Consider the following 13,636-nt stretch of genomic DNA (forward strand, 5'->3'; position numbering starts at 1 on the left):
CAAGTATGTCTATAATTGCAGTCTTTTCAGAAATAATAAAAACATTTGAAATTATTCTCCCAATTTATTATATATTTAAATGACATTATATAGTGAGTATTTTATTTTATTGGTCATAATATCCAGATTTTGATAGCAGTAGGATCTGCAGGAACAGTTGCTGTGAGGAGGGGTTAGGAGCTGCCCTTGGCCTAACACAGTGATTCCAAAGGGCTCCACTGCTGAGTCTACTAGAGAAGCTTTTTGGGTGTGCATTTACTCCTTTTGTACGCTTTGAGAAAGTGAAAAAGAAACGTGGAAACGATAAGAACAAAACATCCCAGTCCCTGCAGTTTCAGATTTTATCCATGTAATTAAATGAGAATCTTACCAATGGAATTGAAGGAACTGTATGAGGCTCATGATGTGCAATAAGATGGAATATTCTTTCATACCACTTAGGTCTGGAACTGAAAAGCACTCTTTATTAATTGAACACCTTTGCATTACCTGTATACTCAAGATGAAATCCAGCAGCAGATACGCTGATATCAGATTGAAAATTTAGGTACAGATTATTTGATGTGCTATTTAGAAGTGGAGGTATAGTTGTTCCTGAAAAGAGAAAGAAAAATACTACTGAAATGCAGAGAAATTAAGTACGTGAAGAAATGTGTGTGTCCATAAAAAGACAAAGAGTGAAGGGGAAGGAGAAGATGGGATAAAGGGAAAGGTTACAAAACCAATTCTATCATATTTTGTCATAGAATCATAAAATCATGGAATAGTTTATGTTGGAAGAGACACTTAAATACCATAGAATTATAGAATGGCTTGGGTTGGAAGCAATCTCAAACATTATCTACCCACCACGGGCAGGTTTGCCAAAATCATCTAGTCCAACTCCCTATGCTTTGGCCTGGACATCTTTCATTAGATCAGGTTGCTCAAAGCACTGTCATCATGCACGGTTGTCAAATATCTGTCTTTACTGAAAGTTTTAATGCATTTTCAGTGCACTACATTATCAGAGACATGAACTATAGACATCCTGGGAAGAAGGGTCTAACACAAATTCATATCACCCTCTTTTATCAAGAGAAGGATTCAACTAGGATTTTCTTGAAAGCAAGAGCAAACTTCCTAACAGGAATAACTTTAAACATTACAGCCAAATATATAAAGCAGCTCTGAGCACATTTGGTAGGGCTATTCCTAAAAATGTACTTGATTAGTTATTTGTGTTTTGGCATGAGTTTGTAACCAGAAACTCAGAATGACAAGACAAAAAACTCATCTATAATGTCATTCATACATGTGAATGAAGTAGAATAAAGAAAAATTTAAAAGAGCAAACAGAACTGTCTCATTTATCTAAAATAGAGATAAAGAATGCATCCTTCAATCACGTATAATTTCAGGAGATATCTACTTCAGAAGTCAGTATTTCTAATGTCTGCTTTAAGAGTGGACAAATGAGATTAATATTCATAAACATCATGCCTACAGCTTGGCATGATGAATATTATTTCATTCCTAAAATTTTCAGATTTTCAGCCTTATGAAAGTCTACTAGAATGATGAATATAATAACAAAAATACTACCAGTTGTTAATTATAGGAGTAGCAAATGTAGAAAAAAAATAGAAAAAAGCAGTGTGTTTACAATGCATGTCGGTTTTGTGAAATACTGATTGCAAAATCTTCTGTCACCTGAATAACTTCCAAGCCTTGGGGCATTGTTGTCAGCTCCATCATAAAAGTCTAAAGAATCCCAGTTGTGTTCTGTAGCAAAACTCACCACTTGCACCTACAAAAAAAAAAAAAAAAGGCAAAAAATACATTGTAGACCATACCACACTGTATGTATCAGAATAGAATAGAATAGAACAGAACAGAATACTCAGGAGTTCTGTTGCTTTCAATCATAAAATGTTTTTCCTTAGTGTTATTGTAAAGATAATGAAAGATATCATTAAGTGAAGACAATTGAATTGTAACAATTCAGTTGGATTTAATTGCCAATTCAGACTCATGAGTTCTGTGACCCTTAGTGACAACTACATATCATCACTGACAAGAGTTACACAGCAATCTGGGCAAAGAATATTATTCTAATACCCAGACTACTTGAAGGACACTGACGGGAAAATATATACTATCGCCAATTACTTCAGCTTCTTTGTGATTCTTTCTAGTTTAAACAGAATTAAAAACAATCCCATAATGATGTAATTCACATTTTCAATTCTTACTCCACATAAAAGCAGACTCTTGTGTTTCGCTACTATCATCTATGACTTATCTCCTGGGAAAAAGTAAGCACTATCATGCTGTAAGGCAGAACTTCCACTTCATTCCATCCAGAGATTATAATATCCTCCCACTTGTCGAGGGAGCATGAAAACACTCACTAGAAAATAAAGAAATGGCAGCTTCTGGTTCCTGTTCTAGAGGGGAGAGAGTGAGGAATTTTTTATTTTTATTTTTTAAGTGAAATAAATGAAAACCAAATCAAGAGTGAGAAAAACAGGAATTAAACTCAAGACATTTTACAGGATGAGTATCTTAACCACTATGCCAGAGAATTATTCTTGCTTTTCTTCTGTCTTCCTTTTTCTTCCTTAACTATTCTCCAAAGTGGAGTAGCTTCAACAACAGATATAAGCATAGTTCCAGTGCAAGTAGGTAATTATTTTTCTAGGTGGAATATGTGACTCAAACTTCTTAGCTGAAAGGAATGTTGAGGTTATCTAGCTGTTTCTCTGGAGCTTTAAACACTCTGCATTATATAGGCATTGGTCAGATGCTACAGCCAAAGCAGGGTTGATTGATTGATTGATTGATTTCAGAGCGAAATGGAGGAGAAGCCCTGACTCCTTTGTAAATACTTAAAGGAGCTCTGGATTGCGCCTTTAAAGGTTATCTAGTTCAAGTCCCTTGCAATGAACAAGGACATCCACAGCTAGAACAAGTTGCTCAGAGCCTTATCCAGCCTCACCTTGAATGTCTCCAACCACCAATGTCTCCAACCACATTTCTGGAATACCTGTTCCAGTGTCTCACTACTTCTACTATAAAATAAATTCTTCCTTATATCCAACTTAAATTTCCCTTCCTTTAGTTTGAAATCATTTTCCCTTGTTCTGTCACAACAGACTCTGCTAAAGAGTTAGTTATTTTTATAGCTTCCTTTTAGATACTGATATGCTGCTGTCAGGTCAACCCTAAAGCTTTCTCCAGGCTGAACAGCTTTGACTTTCTCAGCCTGTCCTTGTAGGACAGGTGTTCCATCCCCTGAATCATTTCGGTGGCCCTCCTCTGGATTTGCTCCAACAGATCCACATTTCTCCTGTACTTAGGACTCCACATCTGGACACAGTACTCCAGATGAGGTCTCACCAATCCACAGTAGAGGGGCAGGGTCACCTCTCTTGTCTTGCTGACAGTGCTGCTTTTGATGCAGCCCAGGATACAGCTGACTTTCTGGGCTGTGAGGGCACAGTGCTGGCTCATGTTCAGTTTGCCATCCACCGATATCCCCAGGTCCTTTTTGGCAGGGCTGTGCTCTATCCTTACATCTTCCAGCTTGTTTGTTGTGACTCTGTCAGGAACACACGGAATACAAAGTACAGGTACCTAGGAAACCTGCAGACTGAATTTAAATTTATCTCATGTTTTTAATGTGTTTGTAGTGCCAGATTGCTTCTGACTGCAGGGCTTTTTTTTTTTTTTTTTTTTTTTTTTTTTTTTTGCATTAGTTATAAAACATCTAATTTAAAACATCTATTTTAGTATAAGTCATGCATGTTATGGCCCTAGCCTGCCAGTGTAGCCAGTAAATAAAAGACATTCCTTCAGGCAGTGAAGTAAGAATCTATACTAAGCGTTTTAAATTACCTGCTCAAGGTGCCTTTCTGAATTAGTTTATAAGGAACAACGGCAGATAAAATTATTGATGTTTAAGTTTCAGATATTTAAGTTAGGTGCTTTAAGATTGGTTTTCAACTCTTCGAATTTACCCAAATCTACCTTTAAATCTTTGCTTTTTGATTTGGTATTAATGATTTGATTTGATATGATTATACAGTTCATCATTTACACCTGGTCACACTGTTTCAAAAAATTCAACAATGTAGTTATTCCCACCTAAATAGTTTAAACACTCTCACACACATTTGTATTATTTTAATCTCCTTTCAAGATGGGAAAATATCTCTGCTACACTGAGAGATTACTGATCAGGTAGAATGTTCAGATATTTTAAAAATCTCCATAAACATAAGGAATTATCTAATGTGGATATATAAGATCAGCTTTCCTTTGCAAAGGACAAAATCAGTCACCCAAGTTTTCAAATGTTTCTTTAAGTAGCTGAATTGCAGTATAATAACTATCTATGTATATATGATATATTTGAGACAATTTATTGCTCTTGCCTATGAAAAAAACCCTAAAATTATTTCAGTGCCATATCTGATGACATTACTGGTTATAAACTTATGTTCAGTTCTCAAATATATCTCAGTAAACATGGCGTGAGGGCTTCTGATGTATGCTCTGTCTTACAGTTCCTCTATCATCCGTATTCAGTTCAGAGACTTTCTCAGAGCTAGTGTTGAAAATCAGATGAGCCAAAGGATCAAGCCTAAGTATCATGCTTTGCAACTGTCCATGATAATGGTAAGAAACGGTCATGTATTCACTAGCTCTTTTTTCAGAAAGAATTGTGAGAATTAAAAAAAAAAAATAACATTACCAAATGCATCATCATATTATGGCTCTTAAGCAAAAGAACATCATGCAGGTTAGACACCTAATCTGAAATCAATGCTAGCAACTTAGTCACCTAGTGCATTCTGTGATAAGAGATAAACACTTTAAAAAATTGAGTGCATAAGTCAAGACACTAGATACAATAAGAGACCAGTAACAGTGCTCTAAATGATCCACCAAGCATTTAGCATTCATTTCTATTTGTACAGAATATACTGAGAATAGAATCCTAACTTTGTTAACTATCATAAACAAGTTATGTTCAAAATCAGTCCCAAATATGATTTAGTTTTCTAAATACTATACCTGACAGACACTGGTAGCTTTGAAATTTAATTCATAAACTTTTAAATGTTACCATGTATGAACTTAGGTTGCATTTGTTATATTTCTGTGTTATTCTGTAAAGAATTTACATTCCTCTTAAATAGTTTTAAATAAAGATACAATTTTTACAATAGTAGAAAACTATAAACTCATTCTACTTTGAAAAATTTTTCTGGAGAATACAGTAAAAGCTCTTTAATTTATTGAAAACCAGACACAATAAATGATCCAAAATAACTTTCTTGTTCTCTTTCCACAACTTCAAATGCAAATTTAGAAATATCTTCTGCTTCAAATGGTCTCCAGTAGGAAACTACACCTTTATTAAAGCCTTACACACAGAAACAATTCATTTTATTTTATCTTTTTCAATTGAAGCAAGGGAAGGAATAGAAAACTTACTATCATGTGTTCATGGTAATTCGTATGTTAGAAATATGATCAGGTTATAAGTTCTAATACATTAGACAAAACCACCTTTCTGATAATAAGATTTCTTGTAATATTTCACTATGTGACTTAATTATATGGATTTTTATCTGCTATATTTTCCATGTTCTGAATCCTTTTTTTTTGTAAAGAAGAATTTTGTCAATTTTTTAAGGGATTCATCCCATACGAACTTTCATAATAATATGTAAAACAACATAGCTTCTAGGACAGCATATATAACCTCCCCAAGAAAAGACCTATTTAAGAAAGATGTACATATCCAATTTTAGGGAGAAAAACAAACAAACAGAAAGCATATCTATTTCTTCTGGCTTCTTACTGAATGACCTAATGAAATGATATATTTTGAATTACTGGTGATTTTTTCTAAGTTAGAAGATACAGATATAGCTTTCAAGATGTCTGTAAATCTTTCATCCTTAAGAACTGTATGAATGAAAAGATACAGAATAAGTTTAATCTTGATAGCCATTAGTGAGAGAAAGAATGCTTGAATAAATATTCTTTTCATGCTCTCGCAACAGGAAAACCAGTTTTAAATGCAATAACAGATAACAAGAAAACACTAAATATACATACTTGAATCCCAGCTCCTTCTGGTACTGTGATTTTCCACACACAATTCAGATTGTTGTCATAAGGCTCGGGGTAACCAGGAGACAAAATGGTCCCCTTGCGCTTTGTTAAAATTCCACCACAGGGCACTGAAAAGAAATGAACAAGGCAAGAAAAGAAGTATGCAGCTTCAGAAGTGAGAAACATTGTTAAAAAAAAAGCTTACACAGTATTCAGCTTCTGAAAGCTTTTCTAAATTTATGCTACATTTAAAATTTTATGTTTGCTTCAGGAAAATAAAGTCTTGAATCTCAAAAATGTTCCTTTAGATGATAAAAAAAATATTAAGGAAAATTATGGTTCTGTCAGTTTTCAGGGTTGCAGAATCATTCATATTTTCTTGTCTTATTTATTTGACCTTTAAGAAAATGAAATCTACTGTACCATTTCCTAGCAATCTTACAAATATAAAGCATTATTGTTAATGTTTAAAAATGAAGTTTGAACACTTATACATTGCATTACTCTAAAGGATATAAATATGTCGTAAGAATATTCTTAACATTGCTACTTTGTTTAAACAATTAATTTCACTTGATGCGTTGACAACTCTCAGCTACTATGAGTTATGCAATTGCAGACTATGGTTCTGTCATATTAGTAAGAAGTAGCTAAATGCTTTTAAGACTTTTTTCTCATCATATACCTTCACGTGGATTAATAAAAGTGTTAAATATAATTGCACACAATTACAGTTTCCCTTCTGAATATCCAACTTAATTGTATCTTGTCTAGATCATTACATGCTGTAAGAAGGACAAATAAAATTTCAGCTTAATCTAGATACAGATACACTATTGGTATTGAAAAAGCTGAAGGAAAAGATTGATGAGATGGTTCAACAAAACTGCTAGAAACTGATGTATCATTTCTATGCAACACTAGTAAGTTCTGAACTGATTTCATTAGATAAGAATATGAAGATTTAGAAAATAAATAGAAGAATGCTATTTGTCTAATACTGAACACTGTAACTACATTTTAGATGGCATAAAATTTATATAATCTGTTGGGAACTATATGAATAAACTAAAGGTCACTGTTACTTAAAACGTTTGAATAATTGCTTGTAAAAAGATGAACAGGTAGAATAATTGATGTCTGCTATCTGTAAAGAAACAAACATTAACTAGATTTAAAAGCAATTTGATAGGTCATGTGTACTACTTCAGTTTTTAAATTGATTTAATTCAATGCAATTTTCATCTCATATATATATTATCACTTTTATTAACACAGAGGTCTTCAAACATAAAGTGACCCATAACCCTTTCTAAGTTCAACTTGCCTAGAGATAGATAGTTTCTCTTTTACAGACTAGATAAAGTATATAAATTGTGATCCACAACCAAAATAATTGTTTATATTATTTGTGCTATTGCAATATCTGAAAAGTGAATAGTTAAAGGATATAAACAGTACATTTCTACCAGTTCAACCATTATAACTGAGAATAAATGTAGTATAGATAGTTCAGTTTCTTACTGATATATGTAGGCAGCTTCAAAAGTAACACCTCTTATTTATTTCCATATATACAATAAATACAAAAAACACAATAAAATTGTTTGATAGAATAAACTCTCAGCTACTAAATACTATTTTTCAACAGTCACTGACATTTGCTATGCAATTTCACTAGCAATAAACAAGAGCATGCATGCTACATGTAAAAATCTGCACCAGTGGAAGTTACCCACATTTTCACAGCTGCTATTGTGGCACTATTGCTGAAATTGACCACCTTGTACTAACATCCGCTGTTTGGTCACCATAAATATTCAGCAAGCATTGTTGAATGCCAAGTGAGTACAGTTTTTTCCACATGGAGAAGTTTAATTATACACCCTTGCTTACATGACAGATGCCATTTTCTCAGACTGCTCCTCTGCTGCTCTCTGTCATGCTTACCAACAAAATGTAACAGAATGTAGATGGAAGGATTAAACCTGCACTCCTATACCACCAACATCCACATTTGGAATGGTAAGCCACGGTAAGAAAATATGAGGCATTAATTTTGGAGCAGCCTTCACAACAACTGTGAATGCTTCCTTTGACTGAAAGAGTTTGAAACATTATTTATGTATAATTTTTGGAAAATCATATTTTATGAATATTACTGCAGTGGTACATAGTCTTGATCTCCATCAAAAATTTAATATTTTGAAAGATATATATATATATATTTTAATCATTCAGTCTCTATTAAGCAGCATCAGCTGATTAAGCACAGGCTATTTAAGATCAACATAATTAAAAACTTTTCTTTATTTTCCTTTCCTCTACTCCTTAATGCTGAGGTCAGTTCAATAGTGTGGCAATAGCAGAGTACATTCGTGAGACTACTGAAATATCACAGTAAGTTTAGAGTAAAAAGAGTAATAGAATCTTGCCTTGAATGGAGAAGAAAGTGAATAAAAGTAGGCAGGAATAAAATACTGTGTGGATGGCAAAAAAAAGAGAACACACTCAGCTAGAAATAATGGCCTACAATTTTGGAAGCAATTAGTTTTATAAAAAAAGTTTTACGAACTCACCAACACATGTAGGGAGTGAATCATTCCACTGTGCCAATGCATTTGGTACCGTATCACATCTAATTCCTGTTGACCCATGGAGGATATACCCTGGATTGCATTCAAACAGAACCAAGGACCCAACTGCAAATTCATTCCCAATTCTTTTTCCAAATCTTGGTTCAGGCACAGAGCTGCACTGTGTTGCACTTGTTCTTGGAACAGCTGCAAACACAAAAACAATTAGGGATATGAATTCCAGATTTGATGAAAGAATGCAGAACTTGAACCACAGATATTCAGAATAATTAGAGGCAACATAAAATTATTTGAAACTTAAGAATATTTGCTTAATCCCCAAATTGATCTTCACAACATTAATTACTTGACAGAGCCATTTTTTAGAAGAGCGTAGCACTGATATCCTTACCAAGATTAAAAACAATGTAATGAATCTATACTGAAACCTTTCTAAAATGGCACTGAACAGAGATACTATTGTGAAATATTCAGCCAATACAAAACCACATTTCTGTGTCAGGTTGATAATGTTTTTTTTTCTTTTTTTTAATGCCTATTTCTTCCTGTCCAATCAAGATTTAATATAATGAAAGAATGAATTGCAATTACAAGTACTGATATTTTACAATTTCTGTGTTTGACCCATAAAAAGGAAAATAATGCATACCAAGAGAAAGAGCTTAAAAATAGCAAGATTACTGATTCAACTACAAGTAATATCATTTACTGTTATTCATATTTAAACTGAGAGATAAGCCAGTTTGAGCAGCCAGATCAATCTAGCATTAGTCAGATTAGTAAACGTAGAAAGAGCTGCTATATATAACTGTCTTAAATTTGGAACCTATCTTAGGCTTCTTAAATAATCAGTTTTTTAAATACAGATACAAGAACAGTCCTAAAACATTATTTAAATAGTCAGAAATAAAGAAACTTGTTAAATCATTAAAAGGTTATTACTTTCCTTTACATTTTTTCCCTGTTCCACTCTCTTGATATGCAATTTGTGGAAAAAATGAATAAACATGCATTTTTCCAGGATGTCTCACCTTGATAAACAAAATGAAATCCTTTAGCTGTTATTGGTCCAACTGAAGTAAATCTAACTGTGATCTGGTTACCTGAGCTCAGTGGAAGGGATTCACCTACTCAAACAAAGCAAATACAAAGCTATCATAACCACTTTTTACTAAAGAAGCATTCAAAATAATTATCAATAACTTTGCAGTTTAAAATAACACCCAAAATACAATTCTACTTCAGTAACTTTACTAAATATGTATGATTTCAACATCTTAAGTTGGCAGTATTATGTTGTTCTAAAAAAAAAGAGATTGAAAATTGTCTCAAGTACTATGAATATATGTATTTCCCTCATAAATAAAATAATACATATCTTTACACAACATACTTCTTTAAGACAAGTGTACATGTGTATAAACTATACAGTTTCACTTTATTATAAATATATGTCTCATTCCCTTTTAAATGTCTAATATTCATTTTAAATTACTCACTGGATAAGAGCAATAAAAGCACAAAGAAAGAAGCCCAAAAAACTCACTATAATAACCAAATATTACAAGAAAATAATACAAAAAGAAAAGATCTTATTTGGCTTCTGTTCCTTCATTACTTAAAACTGTTCTGAGTGATTTTTTCTTTCCAAATCCAGATTTCATATATTTCTCCAAATTGTATCTAAGACAACATGAGCTTTCTTTTATGTTTCTTTCACTTGCTCTATTTTACAGGTTATATAAAATGAACAACAATTTGTTGACAATCCTATTAAAAGATACCTGAATGAGATCCTGAGAGAGAAGATAACAAGGATGACTGCAGAGTTGGGCCATCGTATACTTCAACCACATCATGGAGTGATGTCTGGAAAAATACGAACTGGCCAAAAACCACTGATCAAACAGAAAGAAGAAAAAACAAGAAGCACCAACAGCCAAACATAAGGAACAGGAAAAGAAATAAGAGAGAGAACAAAATAAGCATTAATATATTGATATAAAAATGTTTTAATTGAAAATATACTTAGTTGATTTTCTTGACCAGTTAATCAAATATCATTGCGTACACAGTTATTTCTTGCACTGTAAAAGCAGTAAAAAATATAATTCTGCATAAAAAAGAGACAGTGAAGATCTACATATATTTTTCATATAATACATTTTTATAAATATTTTTTTTCATAAAACATATTCATACATAATTGTTAGAAAATTTTAATAAAACACTTAATTCTGCTCTTGAATACATTTTCAAATTTTTTGTCTTACCCTCCTCACCAAAATTATCAGTCCAATGTCCACCTTGATAATTCTAGGGAAATTATTATATACCTTGTTTTATATGTTCATTTTGTTGATAAGCCCCTGAATGTTTCACAGGCTGTGGAATGTTTCATTTTTCTTAAGAACATAAATATTCAGTGCATTTTTTTACATTTGTAAACTAGATGAACAGCTAAATCAAAGTAAGAAATTTTTGGGAATTCATATGCTGAGTCAAAATCATATTTATTTTTTTAGTCATATTAGTTGAACAGCTGCATGCAAGAATGTTATTTTTGTTCTTAAGTTCAGCACATGCACATCAGCGGGTATTTGACATTTCAACATATGTAAACAATGAAAAACAAAAATGACCATACAACAGCATAAGTACCCTAGTACCTACAAAATATTTATATCCTAATTTTATTAACAATATTAGCAGTGGATGGAAAAGTGTCATAAGGATTATAAAGGATTTAAAATGTGGAAGTAAAAAATGTAGAATCAGTAATGGTTAAAGAGAAAAGAATCTGTTCTTGGTTCTAATTCCTTATCCAAGCTAGGAATTTAGAGGTAAACATGGCTTATCAAATTATTATATTTTATATTTTATTGTAATAGATGAAACTAGGCACTTACAGTTGTGCAAATGTATACATTCTAATAAAGCCTAATAAAGTACATGAAAAAATATGAATACTTCAAGTTGTCTTTTTTTTTTCTTTTTTCTTTTTTCTTTCTCTTTCTCTTTTTTTTTTCTTCAAAATTTTCAAAATTCAAAATTTTTTAAAATTGTTCTACTATATATTCTACTATATATTCAGAATGATGGACTTTAACTGAATATTAACTGTTGTTGGTGAGATCTGGAGGTTAAAACAAATGATTCTGCTTCATAGTGCCATAAATAAATAAATAAAAGTACAAAAAGTATAGAGAAGGATGAAAAAATATGCAGTGTATATCAAGAATCAACAAAATCATAAAATATATGGAGAAACTGAACATGGAGTGATTTTTGCTGTCCTTTCCAGTATTAGAACTGGAAAGCACTAATTGAAAAACATATGAAAACTTATTTAAATCTCAGATGATGTTTTTTTTACAGAATAAACATTTAAGCTGTGGACCTGCTTGCTAACCTGCTTGTTACAAATCCTAAACCTAAATAGGCCAAAATGCAATTATATAAACTAATGAAAGAACTCATAAGGAAGAGTTAGTAAAACCAAACATGTCCTGAGCTTAAACTTTTTTATTTGAACTTCCACATTTATTGCTGTTTCGAGGACACTGTAGTAGGTAGTCCCTTGTTTTCTCACCCGGTATGGTGGAATTCTTATGCAGCAAGTCCATGGCTTCATAATTTATAACTACTGAAAATGTGAAGTCTTGATTTAAGTACTTAAATTGATAGGATTGCAAAATACATTCAAGCAAATTGTGCCATTTTCCAGTACTCACATTGTTTTAATAGCTGTGCATATTCCTCTGTATATTTCTAATTAATTTAGATCTAAATTTTAATCAATACGGATTTAATTTTGCAATTTACAGCATTTTAATATGGTAACTGATATACTATCTCATACTTCATTATAATGGTTAAAGTTTGATAATGTCAGTTGATAATATTTGATAATACTTATGAATAGTGATCATAATAGTGACAGTGACAGATAGTGACAGTGACAGATACTTACAAATAGTTATTTCTAATGGAGGTATGCATAAATATATCCAAAATTATTTCAGTTCTCTTAAACATAGAATTTGAATAATCTATAAACTGAAAAGATTACACCACAAAATGCAGCAACAAGATATGTCATTTTATAGTACTTAATTATGTATACACACTACAATTGCACATGTTGCAGGTAGAATAAATCACTCCATGTTTAACTACATTGTTGATGGCCTTGATTTTCTCAAATGGTAATAAAAATCTTGACACTCTGGTCTTAGTAAATGGCAATTCAGAAACATCAAAAATGGCAACCCAATTGGAAACATTAAAATATTTTACATATTATATATATATATAATTATGCTTTGAAGTGTTTTCTCCTCCAGAAGTTTGAAATTCCTTCAATCATTTTTCTCTCAACAAGAAATTAACTTTTCAGATCTTTCAAATCAGACAATTATATACATTTTCAGAACTGTTAGAACCATGTTACTTTATAAAGAAATACAAACTGTTCCTTGCTGTATGTTTTAAATTATATTTCATTCCATAGCCCAAAAGGAAACATTATTTTTCAGAAGTCTGCTTTCAGCCTTTTTTCCTCAATTCTTTCAGCTCTCTATTTATACTTCAACAGCTCAAATCTATTCTGAGAGGAACAGCAGGGGAGAAAGACATACACATTCATTTCTCCAATAGTCCATAAATGAGCAAATTGAATGTAATAACTGAGAAAATAAACATTTCAAATGCATCCATATAATCATTTCTATTTAAAAAATCCACATTTTTTCTACCTTAAAAAAAATTCAGTGAATACTGCCAAATAACAAAGAAGTGACTGAGTTTTCATCTTCAAATAATTTTTCTTATTATTTTTGTTTATAATATTTGTTTTCATTAGCCTGCAAAGCATGCATGAAATTATAGGTACATCATGGGTTAGAAATCAGTGCTATGCCATATAC

At 31.9% G+C, this 13,636-nt stretch overlaps 1 protein-coding gene across 2 annotated transcripts in view; it reads right to left on the reverse strand.

The window, feature by feature from the left end:
- CSMD3 (CUB and Sushi multiple domains 3) overlaps window positions 1-13,636 on the reverse strand; it is a 512,773-nt gene that overhangs the window by 94,379 nt on the left and 404,758 nt on the right. For both annotated transcript variants that reach the window (XM_052703606.1, XM_052703607.1), the window contains 6 exons: window positions 10,493-10,606; window positions 9,740-9,835; window positions 8,691-8,894; window positions 6,115-6,239; window positions 1,693-1,789; window positions 490-594 (listed from right to left, as the gene is read on the reverse strand). In XM_052703606.1, coding sequence (XP_052559566.1) covers window positions 490-594; window positions 1,693-1,789; window positions 6,115-6,239; window positions 8,691-8,894; window positions 9,740-9,835; window positions 10,493-10,606 — 741 coding nt within the window. The remainder of the gene's footprint in view (window positions 1-489; window positions 595-1,692; window positions 1,790-6,114; window positions 6,240-8,690; window positions 8,895-9,739; window positions 9,836-10,492; window positions 10,607-13,636) is intronic.

Source organism: Tympanuchus pallidicinctus, unplaced genomic scaffold (genome assembly GCF_026119805.1).
Source record: "Tympanuchus pallidicinctus isolate F22 unplaced genomic scaffold, pur_lepc_1.0 scaffold5, whole genome shotgun sequence".
In the NCBI taxonomy this organism is placed as follows: domain Eukaryota; kingdom Metazoa; phylum Chordata; class Aves; order Galliformes; family Phasianidae; genus Tympanuchus; species Tympanuchus pallidicinctus.